Below are 23866 nucleotides of genomic sequence, written 5' to 3' on the forward strand. Positions count from 1 at the left end.
TGTCCCATGGTGGCAGCCCGCGGCTGCCACCCATGGCCGCCACCCACGCCGGCCATTGCGAGCGGCCAGCGAGGCTCCCCGGGCCGCCGCGCGGCCGGCCGTGGGGTGGCCGGGAGAAAACCCCCGACTCCGCGAGGCCCCCACGGCCTGCGGCCGGCCGTGGGGTGGCCGGAAGAAAACCCCCGATGCCGAGAGGCCCCCACGGCCTGCGGCCGGCCGTGGGGTGGCCGGAAGAAAGCCCCACGCCAAGAGGCCCCCACGGCCTGCGGCCGGCCGTGGGGTGGCCGGAAGAAAGCCCCCACGGCCTGCGGCCGGCCGTGGGGTGGCCGGGAGAAGGCCCCCACGCCGCGGGACCATGCCGTCCGCCTCCCGGGGAGGCCGGACGCGAGTCCAGGGAGGCCTTGCCTCTCCTTCCCCTTTTTTTTGTTTCATGGAAGAAGAGCTCACGAGAAAGAAGAGGAAGAAGATGAACAGTGAAAATCTTTTTTTTTTTAATCCGAAAATCATATACAATCATATTTCATTCAAAACTAAAATAAAATCAAACCATTATCAATGGAAGATCGATTTATGCAGAAGATCCATTCACCAATGTATAAAATCCATAAATCCAAATAAAAAATATAATTGTATATGAAGAATTCTAATCCTAGCATGGAGGCTCTGATACCAATTGTTAAATATAAAAATAATAACATGCTAAGATTAGAATCACAATAAATAACGTATTCAAGATTTGAGAGATATACCTGCGGAAGGCATATTGAATACGATCTTCAATCACCTAAAATAATAGCGGCTGAATCGTCCCTTCCTTGCTCCTCACAAAAGATAGCCGACAATGGAGCAAGCTATCAACCATATGGAGAGGAGAGGGAGACCTAGCCTATATATAGGAAACATAGAGGGGCCTTCCCATTAAAGGCTCCAAAACCCTAATTAGGTTTTCTGGCCTATATACCAAAAGTACCACAATAAATAGGACTCAATCCTATACATCCAAGGTGCACCAAAGCCCATAAAACAAAATGATCACACATCATATTGGGTTTAACCATAGTACCATTCTGAGCCATACGTCTAACTCGTTTTATAAAACAAAAATACGCAATCAGTGTAAGCCCATATTTTAAAATTATTCTAACACATTTTACATACAAAATTTACATATATGTTGTATAATCTTGTTCTCATATTTCTTATGATCACAAATCGTTGATGACGCTCAAAATCTCTGCTGGGGGAATGAAACAATCCATCGAAAGACCCGGAACGTTGAAGACTACGTCGTCGATCCTCCACAGCTCTTCCATCGTCGTTCTGCTGTGTTTGGGAGAGTTGTCACTGAAGCGAAACACAGTCGCGGTGGACCTCCCTTGATGAGCTACGAGGACGTTATCGACATTCCTATAGTCCTCGATGGTGCTTCCAATGGTTGTCTCCCAATAGATGGCTTCGGACCCTGGGGACTGGACTTTGGTAAGGTGCGAGTCTTCCATGCAGACGAGGAGGCCGTTCTTCTGGCTGAAGTATCCATACAGGACATGTCTGATAACTTCAGCTGGCCCATCAGCTTGCTCTGCGATGGTCGCATGATCCGCTGATACTTTGAGTACGAAGCAATCATCGTCGCCGATGCGCTTCTCACCTAAGCATTGTGCTTTGGCGAACATGCTTGCTGTGCTTTTTGGATCCAATCCCTGTGACGTGAGAAAGGAAGTACGTGAAAAGAGTGAAAACTTTATGTGGAACTTTAGTTCGGCCACTTCAGATGAATAGTGGATTGGTGAGACTCTAAGCGCCACCTAGAGCTCCATGTTATCAAATACCTAAGATGATTTCCTTCCTTGCCAACAATTCAAAAATTAGTGATCGGTGGAGCTTGTTTCGTCGTACCTGAACGATGCGCCGGAGTGGCCGTTGGGGACCTCTGGCTGCATTCATCCCGGAGCAAGGCAAGTGCCTCCAAACAATCTTACCGTTGCTGCCCGCGATCACTTTGGAGCCTGCAGCCACCAACTCCATCAGCCACATCCCCGGCGACATCTGCCACAAGACAAAGCACCCATTCGCTCCACCGCCCCTCCCCGTCGTGCTTTCCGTCTCGCAATGAATCATCTTCACGGTACCAGCTGCGTACATGCTCTTCATGCACCGCCGAAGTTTTAAGCAACCCGTCGCCGCCAAGTACTGCTGTATTATATAACGAGCAGAGGAAGTCTCCTGCTTGAACCCGGAAACCATCAGAGTATGAATGGACATGAAAAGATTTTTGGTATTGGAGGGAAGGAAGTCACTTACGATTGGAGTGTCTTTGATTGAGAGGTAGTGACTTGGCTCGGCAGTCAAGGGTATGGGGGCTAGGGGACATCCAAGTATTCCTAGAATTAACTTTAAATCCATTTTCTTCGACGCACTGTTTCCATGAAATGGGATCGGAAGATGGTTTCCTGAGACACCCTTCTCCATTTGCATGCGAACCCATGTCCGAATTACTTCCCAAGATCCCTCCTTTTTGGCTTTTTTTCCCTGCGCCTCCGGGTCAGGACTCTCCATCAGAGGTGTCAGGGGCTGCACGCACCACGCATGGTTTTTTCTTCTGCTCCTTGGACCCATTATCGCCATGGCTAGAAGAACGATAAAAGAGACTGCTGGAAGAGCAACAGGAAGGAGAAGCAAGAAGACAAACAAAAGTTAGAAGAGGATGGTTGTTGGATCCGGTGTCCAGGAGAGAGGAGGGCATAGAGAAGAGAGCTCTTTTTGGGTGGAGACAAAACGAGACAGCCCATCAGTTTCAGTGGTAGGGAATGGATTTAAATAGCTGCTCCCATGCTTCTCTCTCGGGGTTCATCCTCCCTGCCTTCAATTTTTATTCCCTATTCCCCAACCTCTCCTTGTAGCTTTCAACATATTAAACTACGGGATTGACGCATATATATTTATCTCTTTTAACTGTTTCGAAAGACTGTCACTATTTGGTTATAAGATGAAGGCTTATTGTAGGGTCGCCATGATTCTCAACAAGAAGTTGTAGTAACCGGCAACCACAGGGGTAACTGACTTGAACATGATGGTACCTATAGGAACTTAGAATGGGAGTCCAAGGAAGGATTTTTCTTTTTTCAATAAAAAAAAACAAACAAAAGAGAGAGAACATCATGTACTCAGGTGGACGGTACCGCTGGGGATAGGTGGTGGGTTGGCGTCATGGCCTTTGAACTAAGGCCATGCCGGACGAGGTGGTGCGTCGGCATCGCCATTGTATGCAAGGTGATGGGTGGCAATGATATCCTTTCAAGCTAAGCTATGGTTAGGAAGTTAAACGACGTCTGTCAATGGTAGGGTTTCGACATCATTTTTAATAAGAAATCAAGCTTCCTCAAAGGAGCAAAACTCTGATCCCACATTCTTTGACACTTCTCTATTAATAAAAATCTGCTCGCCACCCAAATATCGAAGAAACTGCGTAGTAAGCTTGCTCAATAAAGATCTTGTAACTTGAAAGAGGCTCCACTTTTAACTCTTGAAGTAGGAGATATTTGAACAAGAAGAGATATGATTGAGATCAAGAGCTATGAAAAGCAAATAAGGGAATCCTTCCAAGATATGGAGTCTGATGTATCCCGATGATATAATTAGTGGATGCAATCATTTGGACACCTAATGGACAATTTCTTTGCAAAGATAATGAATGGTCATGCTTGCAAATTCTCTCTGTGAAATATTTCACCTTCCTTTCAATCAGACATCTTTTCCTTTTGTTTTCTTCAAGGGAAAAATGAAGTATTTATATTTCTAGTACTTTGTTCTGGCATCAGAACAGAAAATGCAAGAAAGGAATATATCAGGTCTAGTAAGATCAAATTGGCACATGTCATATGGCAAAACAACACAGATAGCTACATCCTTGAAGAAGCTCCCGGACCGGGATAGAATGAACAACAAATGTAATTTAGAAGTCCTCAGAGCACACATTTAGAAGCCATCTATTAATACGAATGTTTCTGTCAAACATGACTTGTTGGAAAAGGTTTATTGAGGCAGAGAAAGCACACTTCTAGTTATCATTTTGCCCCTTCTTTAAGGCGGCCTTTATCATCATTTGAATGTCCTGTATTTTTTACGCCTGCCTCAATTAAATTTAGTACCAGCATAGATTTTAAGCCCATTCAATATATTTTGTTGTACTTCAGGGTCCATTGAATGGGCTTAAAGTCTCTGCGCTTAAAGAAGGGCCTTTTAAACAAGCCTAAAGGATATTGGATATTTTTCCTTTTAAGTGCTTGAAGATTTTCCATCAAAAAAGAGAAGTAATTCCGGATTAGGAAAAAACTTAAGGGTGAAGTGATTAGAAGACTAGATAGGCAACCATGAGGAATCAAAAGAGAGGGATTTTCTTAATTAAATAGAAAAGATAGCGATTTTCTTGATTAAATATAAAAGAAAAGGAGTAATTGATCTTGGGGTCACCATAGCCCATACTCGTAACGAGGCGGGGTGGGAGGTGGAAAGAAAGAAGTAATGTTGGAGGCTTGGCTTTGTTTCTTCTTGGAAAGGGCTTTTCCTTTTTAAAATTGTTTCCAAGATTCCCTCAAAAAAAAGGTTTCCAAGGATATCAGTGAACTTAAAGTTGAAAGCGAAGTTGTATAAAGATGTATAAAACCGCTAATATTTAATTAGAACTTGTACCTTCCGGATCGAGGGCCGGGATGGGCTTGAATTTTAACACTAAAAGGTTCACACTTAGCTCCCATCAAAATATTAATACAAAAAAGTACTCATTTGATAACACCTTTAGATAAAACTGCTTATATTTTGTTTGAAGTAGTAGTCCTGCAAGCTCAAGTGCCAAGACCGGCTCGAATTTAGTAGTAAAAAGCGAATTTAGTAGCAAAAAGTTTAGAGTGAACTCCCTATCTTCCTCATTTACTGGCCGGATATCTTCCTCATTTACTGGCTGAGTCGCCTCATTTGCTACTCATCATTCGGAAGGTGTCGTTTGGACCCAGCTGTCTTCCATTCTTTCTACTTTGTGTAGCCTTATTGCTAGCGATGCAGCTGGTTGTGCTCACACGAAAGCAGTATAAGTAGCCGATACACTAAAAAAAAAAAAACTCTGTCCAAATAGAGTGCCAAGACAAATTGCACCCCCTTCAACTTATAATACGGATCACATCCTCTGACAGGCCGTCCCATCTCATCTTTCTTTGGCTATACTAGTAGCCAGCCATGTTAGCTCCACAAAAATGAAACCTTTTTTCGATTTATGACTAAAAAAGCACTCATTTATCAAGCCAAACATACCAACACATCACACTGTGAAATTTTGCCTCGCTAAGCGCAAGTTCATAACCAGCACTGAGTTTAAAAAGAACAGAAAGTAAGAAGCACCGGACAACGTTTAGATGATGATGAACCTAAAATTCCTATTCCAGTCGCCGACTGTAGGATCCTTCACAAGAGAAGACTCGCCGATGGTTCACTGTCCCTTCCTCCTTCCCTCCTCCTTTCCATGGTCAAGGCAAGAGAGGTGTCCCTACCCTCCTTTCCATGGTCAAGGCAAGAGAGGTGGACGGTTCACCGTCCCTTCCCATGGACAAGGCAATATCAGTTGATGGTTCACTGTCCCTTCCCATGGAAGGGGAAGGGAAAGGGGAAGGCGAAAGATTAGTTGATGGTTCACTGTCCACAGGAAAGGCCAGATTGGTAGATGGCTGACTGTCCCTTCCTATAGTAAAGGCATGAGAAGTTGATGCTCCAGTGCCTCCACAGGCCAAGGCAAGAGAAGTTGATGCTCCAGTGCCGTTTCCCCTGGTCAAGGCAGGAGAAATTGATTCACCAATGCCCCTTTCAGTGATCAAGCAAAGAGAACTTGATGCTTCATTGCAAGTTAGCGCGGTCTTTAAAACACTAATGAACTGCCGCTCTTGCTCATTTGATTCAAAGTTCTGCAACTCGATCTGCCTGATGCCATGATTTGCTGATGTCCAACAACTGATCTTTTCTTCGCGCATGGGACGCAAGGAAAACTGTATGAAATGAAGAAAGAAGTAAATGGTACAAAAACCCATTGTCTGTTATATGCTTAAAGAAAGATGATTAGTGCAAGAAATTTAGTGATTATTAAAACTGTAAAAAAAAAATGCTATTACCACTTCATTACGTATCACCAAAGTATCAAGATTAGGCATGTGCGTGAGCATGTACGATATTGCCTGCAGGTGAGCACCGGTGAGCACCAAATTCAACTTCAAGTATTTCATATTATGAAACATGGGCAGACGACCGAGTAAATGTCCCTCTAAGGAGAGATGCTGAAAGGAAAAATATTCAAATGTGAAGAGATTAAAGTGAGTAATAGCTTACTATTCAGAACTTCAGTCTTAAAAGAAAACATCTAAAAATAGCACTACAAATTCATCAATCAATTTGAAAAGACATTAATAAAACTTCTAAATAGGAGGATAGAAGCATACTTTAGCACCCAAGTATGTGAGGGTCAGGGACTTCACACTAGAAAGACCTCGCAAAGTTTCATCAATACTCCATCTTTTACTAGATTGCAATCCTGAATACTCTAGATTAAAAAGCATTAAGCTTGCATCGACTAAAGTGGAAATGTCATGAAGATAACATCCTTGTGCTTTTCCTGAAGAGTAGTTGAGTGACAATAGTTTGGGGGTGCAGATCTCTATTCTGTTGAAGGTATCAAAAATGCAGCGAGCTATAGTCAGTCTCTTGAGCTCATTTGCAGAAATTGTCAAAACCTTGAAGTTGCAATCTTCCAAGCACAGTTCCTCAAGGAGAGGACAGCTTGAAACTAGTCTACTCAACGAGTTTGAAGAAGAAATAACACCTTTGAGGTGCATAGTTGTAAGCCTACTAAGATCAACAGAATCACCTAACACAAGTTGCCATCGGGGGAGGGCCAACTTCAGTTTCTGCAACGATTGGCACGTTAAAAGGCAATGGGGCACGGTCCAACAACAATCAAACTCACAAGTTGCAAGAAGCTCGAAGTCAAGCTCATGAACATTTCTCTTTGTTGCATACTGCAACCATCTACGTAAAACAGCATGATCCATGTGATCTGAAATCACCAGACGATACTGCAATATATTTGATTCATCTTGACGGAGGAGCAGCACAGTGTCCACATGTTCCTGAAAGTTGACAGGGAATTGTTCTTGATTGAAGTATAAAGTAGGCACAGAAACCCATAGGTACCTCCATCGTTTCGATAGAACACTGGTTCTTCCAGCGTCTTTTGTGGTTCTCAAAGATAAGATGTGATGGAGAATAGAATCAGGTAATTCACTTATTCTATCAATGCCCCCATCCAAGTTGTCCATTGCTAAACAGCTCAGGTACCAATTGCTTCAACCATCTGAAAGGTAACACAAAAGCTAAGATGCAAGCAATATAATGTAAGAAAACTAATTTCAATTGGGTCTAGTAACAACAAATCAACCATGAATTACTGAATCACATGATATGTTATTGGATCATGATAATGAAAAGGCATGCTGTCAAAACAAAAAAGATCAGGGAAAAACATGAGAGGGCATTGATTGTTCAACTTGGCTAAAAAATTACAAAAGGAAGAGAAAAGGAAGAAATGAGATCTTATTTGGATTTGATAGAAGCAAATTATCTATGAGTGGGAAAGGTTCTTCACAAGAGTTCTCATTAGACTAGATCCAATCTAGAAATAGAAAGTAGTTACTCATCCAGATATTGACTGCATGATTTCTAGAGTAAAATTGTGACTGTTAATTGACAATGGCAGTTATTAGCCATTGCAATGGGAAATAATAGGAATAACAGTGCTATTTAACAAAATTATCGTTTCACAGTACAATTCTTCAATTGATAACTTTGTACTTTTCATTAAGCATGGCAGTAGAAAACAAATATACTGTTCTTTGACAAGACAAGATAGCAGCCATTTATGAATGCCATTACATATATGTTGAAAATATTGAGAGGCCTTAAACTATTGCAAAAGCTGCAATAGCATTATAACAGTCATTACTTGTGAAATAAATCCAAGTTCAAGAACCACAGTACTAGCAAGAATTTGGGGACTTACAGCTATGAACAATAAACAAGAAATATTTCTAAAAAATCCTAAAAACGTGCTTATTACTGTCTTTAGCAAGTCTGGACTGGATTATGACTGCTACACATAAAGCATAACTTGGTTGATTTTGACACGATTAAGAATTCCATGAGGAAACTCTAATGATGGCCTGATTACTGGAGATAAATTGTCTTATATCTAGTGCATTCCAGCTAGCATCACTGAGCTCATCAGCAAATCCAACAGATTCTCATGATCAAGAGGTGTCAGATAGGTTGGTTACTAGTGGAGTGGTGAGTTTTGAAACTTATGAGGCTTTACATTTTGATGACGGATATGGCAAGGGGGATGAAAATGGACTGTGCATGTGCTAGTTATAAAACCACCTAGATATCCATATTCATTTGTATTTAGCTGGTACGGATATGTGTACCTACATCAATTGAACTACCAAAAAGAGGCATACCCGTATTCATTGTAAATGGTTATGAGTAGAAGATGGATACAAGCATTATATATTTCAAAAAATGCTCCTGTATATAGGATGAATATACACATAGATACAAATATCAAGCAATTTTGGGATTAGAGGAGTATCTCCTTGACTTGAAATTAAGTGTATCAAAAAGACAACAAACTTCCTAACTATATAATGGCTAGAAAGCATCATATATTTATCTGTTACTTAATGAAGTTGCTTTCCTCTCAGATATACTTTAGATCCACTTAAATATTTTCTTAGTCTTCAAGAAAATCTTGTCACTCTAGTAATATAAACCCAATGCTCATATTAAACCAGAAAAATAAAAACTATATCTTAACAAGTTTGTTTCAATGAAATGTAGAAAATGCGGCATATGCATTTTATGGTTTTTGACATAATAAATATTAATTTCCACTGACAATCATTTGGATGTTTTCATAAAATTGGGAAAGTGGAAGTTCCTACTAGACTATTTCATTTAAGTGTATACATTGACATAGAAAGATCAATTAACACTTTCTTAAATATTACTCTACAAGAAATTATCTCAAGATATTTAATCACCCACCCTGCAACCCTAAAATTCTTACAAACTTATAGCTCTGAAAATATCCACATTATTCATCACATATAATAATAAAGAATGACAAATATCAAGTATAAATTTACATGAGGGAAGAAATTGATCATGTAGTTCACATAGTAATCATTAAATTTAGATGCAATGCCAATGCTATGCCCTACTTATTTGTTTCTATTGTTTGGTTTTAAAAAAAAAAAAAAAATCCACTAGTAAGTGGGGGAAATCTGTTGCTTTTCTTTCCATCCAGTCCCTACTCCATTAATGGTTCTGACATCAGACTCCTAATGGTACTCTAGTAGGATTGTACTTATAGAGAATTCCTATGTTGTATCTTTTAATAATTTGAATCGCTTAGGTAGCATGACCATGAAGGAAACCTCACAGATTTACAAGACAAAGCTAAAGCATGTTAATGGTAAAGTTCAATTTCACTTTTCTTGGCTATTCCAAGGACACATGGTTGGAAAATAAAATGGTTCCAATTTTCCAGAGACCATGATAGGAACAGAGTATGTTTCGGAAGTAACTGATGGATGTAGAGAATTTGAGATTGAAAGAGGTTTGACAACACCAAATTTTGGATTGGGAAGATGCTCTTCTGGGACAAGTCTCAAATAATAAATTAAATTATTATTTTCCAAGAAGACTAGTGTTTCAAGACATTCTGCAGTGATCACAATTTATAAATTGCATACTAGCTCATAGCATGATATGAGTATCCATCCATCGTGAAACCTATTACCAAATATGTGATAATATATTGATTTTTTTCCTTTCTAACATGAGTCATAAAGGGAATACCGTGTGTACAATTTTAGTGTGGGTAAAGACTATCAACATGTATGCTCTGTGCCTAAGATCTCTGTTGCAATTATGTAAAGCCCACATAAATGGCAATTGGCTGCATGAATTGACAAATGCTGCAAGGTGTACATCTGCACTACATGCAATTTGGATGTACTTTCATCAACATATACATTAAGATCAGAACAATATAAAGAATGAATTGTATGTGGAAGGTTATCTTTTCACACTAGTATAGCGTGACAAAATTTTCGTAAAGGCTTCTTGTTAAATGTTTGACTTATCTAAGCTCCAATGAAAGGCCAGACTACCACACATAATGGATCTATTGGTTGTTTCTCAAATTTGGGAATATGGACCTTTAGAAGCTTCAGTTTTTTTACTACCTTATGATTTTACTATAAGAAATAAGACATAGACAGTGAATTTATAACCCAGTTTGGAAATGTAGGGAGGAGAGAAGAAAAGCACAGAAACAAAAGAAGAGACAAGCAAGGAAGATAAGAGAACTTCATGCACAAGAGAAAAGAAGATCTCCACTTCTGGAGAGACAAAAAGTACGTTAGAAGAGAACCATTTTCTCCCCATTTCTCCTCTCTTCTCTCCTTTCTTTAACAATCCAAACAAGAGACCCTGGCTCTCTTTTTTCTCCTAACCAAATGCGGAATTTTTACTCTCCTATTTTTCTCTTCTTTTCCTTCTAGACCTCTCAAGCCAAACAGGGCATAAATCTCTTTCATTTTTTAGTGGCAGTCTACTTCTGGCACTTGTATTTATTTTTTACATTCTTTTCATATCAAGGGCAAGCCTTAGTAAAAGATTGCTCCATTGTGACTTAGAGGTCATGGGTTCAAGATATAGAAACAACCTCTCCCGCATACATCTAACCAACATCGGCGGAACCGACCCGAACCGGCCGGTTCCGCCCGTTTCAAACCGTACTGGTGAGGTCATAGGTTCAAAATATGGAAACAGCCTTTCCCATGCAGGTAAGGCTGCATACATCTATCGGCGGATACCGGCCGATTCCGCCTATTTCAAACCATACCAGTGGTTCACAGGTACGGTTCCGGCTCAGAAAAGAGAAAGCGAGCGGGCGAGGGAGAGGACGCCGACAGAGGGCCGCAGAACCTGACGGAGGCCGCGAGGGGGGCAGCGTCGGGGAAGAAGGGTCGCTTAAGCGGCCGACCCCTGGGAGAGGCAAAACGAGAGAAAGAGAGAGAGAGAGAGAGAGAGAGAGAGAGAGCAGGGGAGAGAGGGAGAGGACGCCGGAGGAGGGCCGGCGGAGGCCGCGAGGAGGCCGGCGTCGGGGAAGAAGGCCGCTTAAGGGGCCGACTCCCTATTTCGGCTCCCTAAGCGGCCTTCTTCCCCGGCGCTGGCCCCCTCGCGACCTCCATCGTACTCTTCCTCCCTCCCCCACTCTTTCTCTCTCTCTCTCGTTTTGCCTCTCCCCCATGTGTTCGTTGTGCCGGTACAAGCCTGGCACGGCACGGCGCGGGCTCGTACCAAAACGTTCCGCCGGAAAATCGGTACGGGATCCGGGATCGGTTCCTCCGACCTTGCATCTAACCTTCCCCGAATCTCACAATAGCAGAAGCCTCATGCACTACGCCACCTTTTTATCCTTCCATACCTATGTGACCATAATTAGAAAACAACCTGGTGACAAACTCTCGAAGTGCAATCAAAAAAGAAAAAAGTGAAAAGGGTAAACAAAGCCCTAGTTTATAGAACCATATCTTGTCAACTAATTTTAGTCTCCAAATCCATAATAGCATGGCAAATATACTAAAGAAATTAGTGAGACATTTGATTTGGGAAGGAAGACATGCAAAAGAAGAAATATAATATAATAGTATAAAACCTTAGATCTATGATGCAAGTATGGGAAAACAAATCTACCCTTCTAGCAAAATAAAATAAGAGAAGGTTCTCTATAATAAGAAAACATATTAAGAAACACAAAGGAAAAGAAATGGAATAAATATAAGAATTCTACTTTCACCTGATGAGAACAGGAATGAGAGCAGGAGGGAGTGTTTGAGCTTAGGGTTGCCTCCTTTGCTAAGAGAGAAGGTGGAAGACGCTCACAAAAACAGAAAGGAAAGAAAAGGACTTGATAAGCACAAACTAAATGCACTACCAGGGCGATACTTCCAAAGCGAGGTGTACCCACTGAAATTAGAAAGGCATCTTTATGAACCATTAAAAGTGGCAATGCCTTTATGCAATGTGTACCATAAAGAAACAGCCAACTTAACAAGTGGTAGCTTGGATTAGGTCCAAGACATGTTAGACCCGGCTAGGAGCTTGGGTAACGACAAAAAGCAGAGAAGAAAAGGATTTGATGCTACAAACCAAATGCATTGAGTAAGCAATACTTATTACCTACAGAGTGAGGTGTACCGACAAAACTAATAAAAGCATTTATGAGTCACTAAAAGTAATCACACCTTTGTGCAATGTGTACCCTACAAAAATGGACAATTTTACAAGCGGTTATTTGGATTAGTTCCAAAATATCAAGAATTCAAATGGTGTTAGCATGAGACATGCTGGCCAGTAGCCAACCCAGCATATACCATGCTATGCTAAAACACATTAAATAAAGAAAGAATTAACCACTTTTTGGCTCCATAATCAAGTGATAAGAAGTCCTATCAACCTGTGAAACTGGCACAATACAGGATGATACAGGCTGGCACCACTCAATGCCTGGCGATATACAACATACTACGAAACATGCATGCCCGGCGCTAACACCAGCCTGGCATGGACCAGTGTTAAAACCTTGGTCCAAATAGTGTTGGAGGTTAGTGATGATTTGGGCTGAGGAATATAATATACTTCATATACTGAGAGTGTAAAACTAAGGATGCAAATCAGATATGGACTAAGAGATGGGGAAGACATTTGTTCTCATGCTCCAAAAATAAGTTAATGTAAGATAAATTCTATATAGAAGGAGAACATATTAAAAAAAAACTAATTTAATATATCTATCTATGTATGCACATATATAGTCTCTTTCATTTGACAAGAGCATAAAGAAAAGGCTGTTACTTCTAACCAATAAAGAAAACATGGAAGAGAGTAACATAAAAAGAAGGAGAAGCCAATACATCAAGTGCAGTCCTGTACAAATATTAAAATTGCAAGATATATACAAAGGAATATGATTTTGCTAAAACCAGCAACGCATTAATAAATCATCAAAGGAAATTTTGCAGCAGAAGGGAGATCTATCTGGTAAAACAGCATTGAAAAATCACCAAAGAAGCAATGCCTCTTGCTAACTGTTTGCTAGTAAAGAAATAAAACATGTAGCCAGTTATTTAGAACCTAGAAACCGTCCAAAATATTTTCTGAGATCTCCCCTAGGATTTTTTGTTTACCAACATTGTTGCAGACTTCAAACACAAGAAATTATGAACCTTTATATGATCCAGATTTAACTTAAAGAGTTTTGCATGGCCCACATAGTCCCAAAACGCAGGATTTGTTTTTGAACTGTTGATTGCAGTGAAAATCAAAAACAGTCGATCTTCCTCTTCCTTCCTCAAGATTCTGCATGCAACAACACCCATCCTTGAGGACATAATGACTATTTTCTCCCACCATGTTGTTTTCCTTCTCTGGTCTAAAAAAGCCATTCCCCGATCCCCATCACATCAAAACTTCTACAGTTGGGAAAAAAGACATGTGAATGCCAAGCACAAAGTCATTCTAGAATTGGGCATATTGAAGGTGGATTTTACAAAATCAAAGTCTAGACCTTAAAAATGTGAACTCCACAGGCGAACGCCATGAAGTTTAAGTGCATAATCCTTCTAGAGTTGGACAGTTCCTTATGATCAATACCACAAAACCTAGGTCAAGAGCCTCTTCAGAAGTGAGTGAAGGTCCAAACTCTAGGTCTAGGCATGATGTTCAGAGCAGTCTGCAGTAGTTGGCGCATAGATTAGAATAACTGATGACAATTGGCGCATAACAGAGATTAGTGATGCCTTGTTTTAGATCAAAGAAACCACCGACAATCAACATAAAGATCTAAATGAAGAGCAATAAGTGATAAGACCAAGGTCGGCGGAACCGTCCCGAACCGTCCAATTCGGAGCTTCCTGAGCTGTACCGGCGGCGGACCGAGATGGTTCCAGCAACGAAACCAAGACGCCGTCACCGGAGGGGGAGAAGAAGAAGAAAAGAGAAGAAAAGAAAGAGCAAGCGGAGGAGGAAGAGAGAGGGAGAGGGAGAGGGAGAAGGAGGAAGACCGGCAAAGGGTGGCGGAGGCCGGCGCCTGGGCAGCAGGTGGAGGCCACGGTCGTTTTTCTATTTCGTTCAAAACTGAGGTCCGGTCGCTAAAAATCTTACGATTTTTAAGTGAAGTCAGCAAATCGCTTAAAAATCATGAAACTTTTTAGCGGCCGGACTCCCATTTCGAACAAAATAGGGGAACGACCACAACCTCCACCTGTTGCCTAGGTGCCGGCCTCCGTTGGCCCTTTGCCGGCCTCCGCCACCCTCTGTCGGCCTCCCTCCCTCTCTCCCCCCTTTTCTCTCTCTCTCTTTTTCTATCTCCTGTTCGTCCTCTCCCCCACCTCCTCTGCTGTGTCGATACATGCTCGGCACAGCACGGCACGGGCTCTTACCAACTCGTGCCGCCGGACAACCGGTACCAGCACAGCAGAGCATGGATAAGACCAATGCAACATATGGCAATTTGCACACAAACCAAAACAACCAATCATTATAAAGGATTCAACAATTAGGTGTCATTGATGTCAAGATGGCAGTGGAAATCAAGTGTCTCTACTAGTATAGATATCATAGAAACTGATGACATTAATGTACAATCAAATGTAACCAGCAATCAAGCATGCTAATATTGATCAAGTTGAAGAATGCAGATGATAAGTAGACTTTGGTAATCATGTGCTGTTAGTGCGTAGGTTCCTAGTGGTTGGATGCCATGGTTCTGGTGTCTGCAATGATCATTCATGAAGGTTTCAAAGATCAAGGTATGAACATGCAGCATTTGGAAGCCATGATTTTTTAAAAAGTGGAACGAGTAATTGACCGTTCATGTCAAGATCGCAACAATCAGAGTCGAGAGTTGGATACACAATTGGTGCCGTCGATATTGAAATCATGGTGATCAATTACAACAATCACAAAAATCACAGCGATCAAACAATATTGAAGTCGACATTAAGGAGATCAAAAATTGCTAATGTGATAATGCAGCGACCAAACATCATTATGGAGGTCATGATAGCTTGGTGCCACAAATATGGAGATTGTGACAATCAAACAAAGTTGATGAGGAAAGTGTGATGATAGAATGTCATGGATTTGTTGAAATTCACCAATTTGAGCATCATCATTGTAGAAGTTCTATTATTGGGAAGATCAAATCCTTTTGGGAGTGTGATAATTCCCGTATTATAGGCAGGGGAAGGGTCTTTTTCCCTCCATTAAGGAAATCCAATTGAATGTTGCCAATAGTTTCATGGTTTAAAACAGTGGTTGTCGTCCTAACATGTTATATATGCACATCCAATGTACATAGTTTATTTGTTATTTTGTTGTGATGGGTGTTTTTTTGATGTTTGTCTGATTAGAATAACATCTTTCTAAATTCTAGTCTACATGTTGATTGAGGAATTCAAAATTTTATTCGGCTTTACCACTAGTGTCTGTTAATTTCTGATGTAATGGCTAATAAGGGTCATTATAACAGCCACTAGTGTTAGTTTTACCACTATGTCGGTACGATCAGCTATTGCTTCTATCACTCGTCCCCACATTATTTTTGTAGCAGGGCCATATTCATAATATCATATTTAACCATTGTGAAGTATGTCCAAGGTACTGTACTTAACTCCTACGGAGTAGGTCCATAATTCTGCATTTAGCCCATACTGAGTAGGTCCATAGGAATCAAGTTTGGAACAGTCAAGATGTCAACATTTAACCCTCATTGGTAGGGTTCATAACATAGTTGGGTTGAGAGTTCAAACCTGATACATATCAGTGCTCTTTTTATAGGGTAATATATATATATATATATATATTACATTACAATTCAAAATATGATATTCCATATAAGATCAATAAATATAATAATATTCCATAAAATATTACTTCCAAGTTACACATTTATTTCTGTTCAAAACATAGTTAACAAAATTCATAAATCATATATAAAGTGATTTACAATTTATTCGATGTTAAAAATAATATTATTTAAATGAAGAATCTATGAAAGATAAATCATTACTTACTTTGCAAATATATAGATAAATCCAGATAATTTCTCAAAATTTTCTCTCAAAAATCTCCATGTATAGACTAGAGCATAATGCCCCTTTCTAGACCTCCGCTTGTCCGGATGATTGCACGCCTACATTGAATTAAGCCCAATAATAAGAAAAGGTACAAGAACTGTAGAAAGTAAAAGGTCAAAAAACTGTAGAAAAATAGGAGGAAGAGTTGACGAAAAATAACAGGGCTGCTGTGGTGGTGTCCCAGATCGGCTCGATCTGGATAAGCCAACTGGTTGAAAAACGAAACGAGAGTCAGATTGAAGCACAGATAGCTCACTAAAGATTGATGATGATGGGTCCAGTGGTGCTTGACGAAGGTCAGGGTGGGGGCCAATACACCGATCAGCCTAGGGTTGCTCAGGACCTTACCAAGGTCGACAAGGTAACCAGGGAAGGACCCTCTGTTGGGTCCACCCAACACAACAAAGAGGATGGGAGATAGAGTAGAGAGAAAAAGGAAAGAAAAGCGAGAAAGTGAGAAGAAGAGAAACTAGGAGAGTTTCTGGCGCTTGAACTAGGGTGGAGGAAGGCCGGAAGGCCGGTGGTGGCGACGGTGAGTTTCAGGCGGAGGTCCTGCTTCCGTCGAATGCCTCGACGGGTGCGACGGCGATAAAAATAGAAGCATGGGTTCGGCCTGAAAAACAGGGCCGAAAGGTTCGGCGACGGTTCGAGCCTCAGCTCGCTTGCCAGGGGCTGAGCTCCGACGCATGGTCACGGGAAGTTGTCCCGAGGCTCGTCCGGAGGTCTAGCAAGGTTCCCAGCTTCGAATCATGGATGAGAACGAAACAGAGGAGGCGGTGGTCTCGGCTTGATTTTCGGCAATTCTTCGCCGGAATCCATGCCGGTACCGATGCTTCTCGACGGGAAATATGGAGAGAACGATTCCAAGGGGTGGAGGTGGCGCTTACCTCGTCTCCGGCGAGAATCGGCCGCGGCCACAGTGAGGGTGGCGGGCGGCGGCCAAAATCGAAACGGACGAAAAGAAGAAGAGAGGCCTGGGGGTGCGATGCACATCAGAGACGGATGGAGCAGATTAAGCAGAGCTAAAGATCGAAACGGAGTTCGTCTCCGTCTCAAGCAGGGATTCTGCCCCGATTCTATCTGGAACAGCCGATCAGCATCCTCTCTCCTCCGCCTTCAAGCCGGCAACCAATTCAAGGGACCGAGGATAGCTTATTTAGTACGCTCCATTCGCACGTGCGACTCACACTCGGCAAGTATTCGTTCAAAAGGTTTGAACGTTTGATAATGGATGGCTGTGATCACTCCACATGCCTCAGCATGCGCATGAGTTGATAGAAGCGTAACCGTTGCCTCGAATGCGATGTCCTGTCCGGATTTCGTTTCCGACGCGGAACCACACAGACTATGGTACAGCTCCAACGAGTCAATGTATTTTAATAATATTTTTATGAATTTTTTTTTGGTACAAATATGTTTCTAAAAATCCAAAAATATGTGTGAATACTTTCCTAAAATTTATATTTTTTTCTATACTCTCACATAAATACCTCTAATATAACCATTCTTCTAAAACCATTAATAAAAGCTATATTTATTTTAATTAAAAATAAAATAAAATTGTAAAATTATTTTTTTGCTTTTTATCACATTCGTCTTATAATTTTTTTTACACGTTTACCTATTAAATATATTTTACTTATTTTAATTTAAAATTATTAATTTTAACGATTTTAGATGGTGTATTGGTGTGGGTACAAATAAAAAATAATAATAAATAATAAAATAGCAAAACAAATATTTTATGAGAATATATATATATATAAATATTAATTTTAAAAAATATATAAAATTTGATATTTAGATGAATATTCATGTAAAAATTTTATTTTTATATCTCGATGCTTTCTATGTGACGAACAACAACGATTTTTTTGTATCTCCCTCTTCACTTACCTTCGCCCTTTCGAAATCTCCTCTCTTAGGGCTCGTTTGGTTCGCGGAAAAAAAAGAGGGAAAAGTGTGGTCAACGAAAAAGTAAAAAAATGCCTCTTTTTCTGTTGGAATTTTAAAGAAGAGAGATTGGAAAGTTGTATTCCCATGAAAATATGATTTCCACATTTCATGGAAAAGTCTTTTCCATGAGAAACATGGAAAAGTTACTTTCCCATGAGGCGGAAATCACTCCTTTTTTATTTTTTCCCAAAAAGACCCTTCAGTATTAAAAAAGCATTAAAGAGGCATTAAAGACCTCATTTTTATTAAGGGTATAATAGAAATTATACAAAACTTTTCAGAAAAGTGGATGGTCAACGAAACATAAGCACTTTAGAAATCTGTCACTTTCCAATGGTTAACCAAACATGCCAAAAGTATTTTCCTAAGCATCATCTTCCTAGGAATTTGCTTTTCAGGAATCATATTCCTAGGAGAAAAAATGCTTCCTGCAAATCAAACGAGCCTTTAAACTCTGCCTTTCCTTCTTCCATCTCACAAAACCAAACCAAAACCAGAGCAAGTAGGCTACCACTACACGTTGATATATTTTTTTTGCTGAAACGTGGGAGCTAATTATTTGGTGGGATTGTATCAAGGAGTCCGAGCCTGTGAAGTTATTGTCAATGCCTCTGGAGCTGAATTACAGTTACTATTTTTAAGATTAAGAACATTTAATCTCCACCTTTCTAACCTATACTTGTTCCATCTCTATAGGGTTATCTCTATCAGGAATCAAACCCCCACTACTTGCGCAAGTCGCAAGCTATGATACCGTCCAAGCAAATGCTCCATGATAGAGTAGCTAATTTATAGCATTCACGTTCCGAGCAACAGAACTGTGTGATGGGTCGACAAATTAGTGATTATTCATATAATCACAATCTATAATTCGGTACAACTTATCATTGTCTACTTCTCTGTTCTTTTGTTTGATTGGTCCAATGAAATTAAAATGAGTTTAGTGGAAGAATTTATAGCTATCCCTTGAAATGGAGCATCATATCTGTATCTGCTTTCATTGAAGTTGCATTCCTTATCTTTTAAGATCTCCGGACCAATGATATTTCTGCTGGTTGCAAAGAACATCAATGCTGGGTTTGAGTTTTGTGGGGGTTTAAAAGTGTCTCGGGGGGATGTGGAATTCGTAACAATGACTTTATAAATTATTTAAGTCAATTTTGCTTAAAAGTTACTAGGTTTCTGCGAATTGTTTTTTTACCCCTCCACCCTAATGTATGATTGATCTATGTGCTAAATTTTTATAAGATACCGAACAGAATATCCAGTGTTTGTGGTGCTAAATTTTAAGTTTTCCTTTTATATTTGATTTCTAGTTGAGGCATAGGTCATAGGGGTTGATCAAAATAAATGGTTCACATGGGAGAAGTGTAACTTGAGGCTGGTTTCGGATCCTGCTATATTTGATTTCTTTGTGTGGGATAGGATGTTGATCAAAATAGATAGTGCACATGGGGTGTTAGAAAAAGTGTCAGATCTAAAGCTAGTTACGAAGCTTAATATGGTCTCCATATGTTCCAATATATAAAATCTAAATAATAGCTATGTCCTAGTCATTGTTTTGTTATGGCCAGTCTAAATACAATAGATTAAATTTGATTTTATTTTGTTAAAACATTGGTGAAAGTATGGTCTATATAATGTTAGACAAGAACAAACTAGGATATAATACGAATGGCCAGAGATGCCTTCCAAAGGAAATATGTGGACAAGAAAATATTGAGATTGCCTTGATGAACTAGTTCTTCCAATATTAAACCTAGGATCAATTACTTGCGACAAGACTTTTCTAACCCATAAATCTACGTACTATATGTGGTTTCCCAGCACTGGAAATTCCAATGATGAATTCCAAGCCGATGAGGTTGCTTGCCTTCCACTTCCGCACGATCCAAAGAGTAGCTGAAGGCAAGTCGAAGAAGAGACTCCCACGTAAATAAGATTGATTCAGCCATTTGCTTTGATGATATTTCCCTCAATGATAGCATGCCGCATCAGAAACAATTTCTTTGACAAGCTTCCGGTAAATGAATTACCGGACAGCAGTCAGCAGCTCTCAGGAACATCCCACGAGTTTCATTGGTTTTGCAATGTTTTTTTTAAGCATATTGTTTTTGTAAGCAAAAGGTTAGAATTTTCTCATTAAGATTCACTCGACATAGTAATCATTTTCTAAATGGTCGTTACACAAAAATCAATGAAACTCAATTCCCTTCTATGAATCCATTACAATTTGATTGCATCATCACTTTGTTTTGAGTAATAAAAGCAATAATGAAATAAAAAATCGAGAAAGTGTATTCGTTCCCTGACGTGAAACCTTGCTATATAAAATAATTATTATTGGTTCTCCAAAAGTCGGGTCCTACACGGCGGCGCAAGCCACCCATCACATCTGCTCATTCATCGAGTAAGCGCTTAAATGGATTCTGTGAATAAGCGGTTGTGATTCATGGCGTGCACGGTCCATGATGCACGCCGTGTAGGATGTAATTCCTCGTGATGGTTCCATGGTTGGGATCCATTGTAGCGGTTCTTCGGGAGCTCCCAGCAGGCCACCTGTCAAAATGATTCACCTACTGTTGGATTGCATGTATTGCCTCTCAGGGCTCGTTTGGTTTGCAAGAAGCATTTTTCGTTCTACAAATATGATTCCTAAGAAATAGATTTCTAAAGAGAGAATGACTAAAAAAAGTACTTTTGGCATTTTGGTTGATCATGAGAAAGTAACATATTTCCAAAGTGCTTATTTTTGGTTGACCATCCATTTTTTTTGAAAAAGTTATATATAATTTCTATCATATTTTTAATAAAAATTAAATTTTTAATACCTTTTTAATATTTTTTTAATGATAAAAAATTTTTTTGAAAAAAAATAAAAATAGAATGCACATGTTTATAATGATTTTTTTTTTCATAAATTGTACGGATCATATTTTTATAAAAAAAAATTTTAAAAAAAAAAAATTTGAAGTAGATAAGAGTCATTCCATTACTTCTTCGTTGACTACATTCCTCCTCTTCTTCTCGAGGAACCAAACGAGCCCTTGGTGACACGACACCCATCGGTCCAGATTGGCAGCCACCGACTGCAATCCTCCCAAATATAATACAACCCCCCATCCAACTATTCCCCTCCTTTTCTCTCCATTCCGAATCCACCCCACGAAGCCCGTCTCAATTACTCCACCCCCATCTCAATTCGCAATTCCTCCGCGATCCATGGATCTCCAGCTGGAGCAGCTCGAGTCTGTGTCCCTCGCCGACGTCCTCCGCGAGTCCGTCTCCATCCCCCGCTGCTCCCCCCGCACCTTCGCCCTCATCACCCTCACCCTCGTCTTTCCCCTCTCCTTCGCCGTCCTCGCCCACACCCTCTTCACCCACCCCATCCTCCGCCACCTCCGTTTCTCCTCTTCTTCATCCTCTGGCGAGTGGGCCCTCCTCCTCCTTTACCAGTTCATCTACCTCCTCTTCCTCTTCACCTTTTCCCTACTCTCCACCGCCGCCATCGTCTTCACCGTGGCCTCTCTATACGCCGCCAAGCCCGTCTCCTTCCGCTCCACCCTCGCCGCCATCCCCCCCATCCTCCCCCGCCTTCTCCGCACGTTCCTTTGGGTCGCCCTCATCATGCTTCTCTACAACCTCGCCTTCGCCCTCGCCATCCTCCTCCTCCTCGTCACCACCCACTCCATCTACTCCGTCTCCTTCCTCCTCGGCCTCGTCCTCGTCCTCCTCGCCTTCCTCGCCGCCCACGTCTACATCTCCGCCATCTGGCACCTCGCCAGCGTCGTCTCCGTCCTCGAACCCCTCTGCGGCCTTGCCGCCATGACCAAGAGCCGCGACCTAATCCGCGGCCGCGCCCGCATGGCCGCCACCTTCGTCGCCTCCTACCTCGGCTTCTGTGGCCTCATCGGCTGGGCTTTCCGTGCCGTCGTCGTCAAGGGCCCCAACGAGGAGGGCAGCGCCCGGGCTGGGATCGGAGCCAAGGTACTCATTGGCGGCGCCCTTGTGGCGGTGCTCGTTGTGCTGAATCTCGTGGGATTGCTGGTGCAAAGTGTGTTCTATTACGTGTGCAAGAGCTACCACCACCAGCAGATTGATAAGAGTGCGCTCTACGACCACCTCGGCGGATATCTCGGGGAGTATGTGCCCCTGAAGAGCTCCATCCAGATGGAGGACTTCTGAACCTCTGAATTGAATTGTAAGATTTCTTCATCATCATTATCATCTTCATTTTTTTTTTAAAAAAAAATAATTTTTCCTTCTAACCCCTTAGAGATTAGAGAGGCAGTGGAAGGAAACTAGTATTTTGAGTATCTTTTTTTTGTTAAAGTAGTAATGGGGATGGGTGGAAATATTAAATGTAAAAAAAATTTACAAATACTGGAGATTACTTGTACTTTAGTTACTGGCTAGGTTGTTGATGTGCTGTATGATCTATGGAGATGTTCATATGATAGCTTATGCTGGTTACTTTCATGTTATGCTAACTGTTTGATGGGTTTCTTGCGACAGTAAATGTTAGTATTTTCACTTCTTTTACCATGCATTGATTCTGTAATTTGGGTAATGGGAATTCTGGATCTGTTGGATAAGTTTTGAGTTCCTTATCATTACTAAATCTTTAAAAGATGAAATGGAGAATGAACTGAAAGTTGCTCTACTTATTATAAAGACAATTTAGTAGTCCTTTAACATTTTTTATGTCGGGTTTATGTGTTCTTTAGCTCCTTGCCTTTTTGTTGTAGTTTGGTTTATTTCATTTGGACTCTCTGAATGTGGTTAGGTGACTTTTTTAAAACAAATTTTGATTGATTCTTAATTTCTAATTTTGAGGTGTATCAACCAAAGGGAGGGAGTGGAAGGAAGAGAGAGAAGAGGGAGGGAGGGAGGACAGGAGAGGAGGGGCTTACAGAGAGGGAGGGGGAGAGAGAGGGGTGGGGTGGGGGGGCTTACCATGTTGGCGGTGGTAGTTAGAAGCCCTAAACCCTAATCCTAACTATCGAATGAGGCTGGAGATGTCTATGAAGGTCCCCATGGCATCGATCGAGGGCAACGTCGGTGTCTTCGGTGTCCATCGAAGGCGATAGTATCTCCTTCGGTGTTGTTTGAGGGCAACGACATCGATCAACATCAAAGTGGCGTGGGGTGGGGGGGTGGGGGGGAGAGAGCGGTTGAAGCAAAAGGTTGGGGTTTTTATAAGCTGAACTAACTCCATTAGTTGAACCATCTTGATTTTGTGATTGATGCCTAGTTTGGGTCGGTTCGCTATGGATCAAACCGTCTAATTCGGATTGATTCGGCAAATACTGGTTGATATTTTTCTCAACTGTTCTAAGAAGTCTTAAAGTTTAATTTGCCCTTTTGCTTTGAGGGAGCGAATGATACAATTTTCCATAGTAATAGTTTCAGTAGTACAATGGCGGGACAGTATTAACTTAGAGGAAGACTGGGTTTTCTTGCCTGCTTTCTACTTGCATTACTTCCGAGATTTGTAACCAATAGAAATGATGAAGTGCAATTCAATGGAATGAATGCATAAGTAGACATTGGAAGGGATTTTTGTACATTCTTAAATCTGGTTTCAAGCTTTAGACTGTTGTGTAGAC

At 41.0% G+C, this 23866-nt stretch overlaps 3 protein-coding genes across 10 annotated transcripts in view; 1 reads left to right on the forward strand and 2 right to left on the reverse strand.

The window, feature by feature from the left end:
• Positions 1-1065: 1065 nt before the first annotated feature.
• Positions 1066-3133, reverse strand: LOC103711428 (uncharacterized). Its single transcript, XM_008797563.5, has 3 exons — positions 2302-3133; positions 1897-2223; positions 1066-1700 (listed from the first exon to the last, which is right to left on the reverse strand). The coding sequence occupies exons 1-3, from the start codon at positions 2623-2625 to the stop codon at positions 1206-1208; spliced, it is 1146 nt and encodes a 381-aa protein (XP_008795785.2). The 5' UTR covers positions 2626-3133; the 3' UTR covers positions 1066-1205.
• Positions 3134-4671: 1538 nt separating this feature from the next.
• LOC103711429 (F-box/LRR-repeat protein At4g14103) lies at positions 4672-17481 on the reverse strand. Of its 6 annotated transcripts, XM_088720849.1 has the most exons (6): positions 17189-17431; positions 16239-16357; positions 6902-7387; positions 6477-6696; positions 6153-6314; positions 5233-6029 (listed from the first exon to the last, which is right to left on the reverse strand). In XM_088720849.1, the coding sequence occupies exons 3-6, from the start codon at positions 6916-6918 to the stop codon at positions 5517-5519; spliced, it is 912 nt and encodes a 303-aa protein (XP_088576975.1). In that variant the 5' UTR covers positions 6919-7387; positions 16239-16357; positions 17189-17431; the 3' UTR covers positions 5233-5516. The 6 variants fall into 6 exon arrangements, with proteins under 6 accessions (XP_008795787.2, XP_088576974.1, XP_017699370.2 ...); XM_008797565.5 differs by having other exon boundaries at positions 4672-6029; positions 6477-7387; positions 17189-17481; XM_088720848.1 differs by lacking the exons at positions 16239-16357; positions 17189-17431 and adding exons at positions 11960-12018; positions 12098-12304 and having other exon boundaries at positions 4765-6029; positions 6477-7387.
• Positions 17482-21292: 3811 nt separating this feature from the next.
• The window catches only part of LOC103711430 (uncharacterized), an 11803-nt gene continuing 9229 nt past the window's right edge, over positions 21293-23866 (forward strand). For all 3 annotated transcript variants that reach the window (XM_088720850.2, XM_039114247.3, XM_008797567.6), the window contains exon 1: positions 21293-22458. In XM_088720850.2, coding sequence (XP_088576976.1) covers positions 21480-22442 — 963 coding nt within the window. In that variant the 5' untranslated portion in view covers positions 21293-21479 and the 3' untranslated portion in view covers positions 22443-22458. The remainder of the gene's footprint in view (positions 22459-23866) is intronic.

The sequence above is a fragment of the Phoenix dactylifera genome, chromosome 1 (genome assembly GCF_051530095.1).
Source record: "Phoenix dactylifera cultivar Ajwa chromosome 1, Ajwa_hap1_PhDact_Kaust_v1.1, whole genome shotgun sequence".
In the NCBI taxonomy this organism is placed as follows: Eukaryota; Viridiplantae; Streptophyta; class Magnoliopsida; order Arecales; family Arecaceae; genus Phoenix; species Phoenix dactylifera.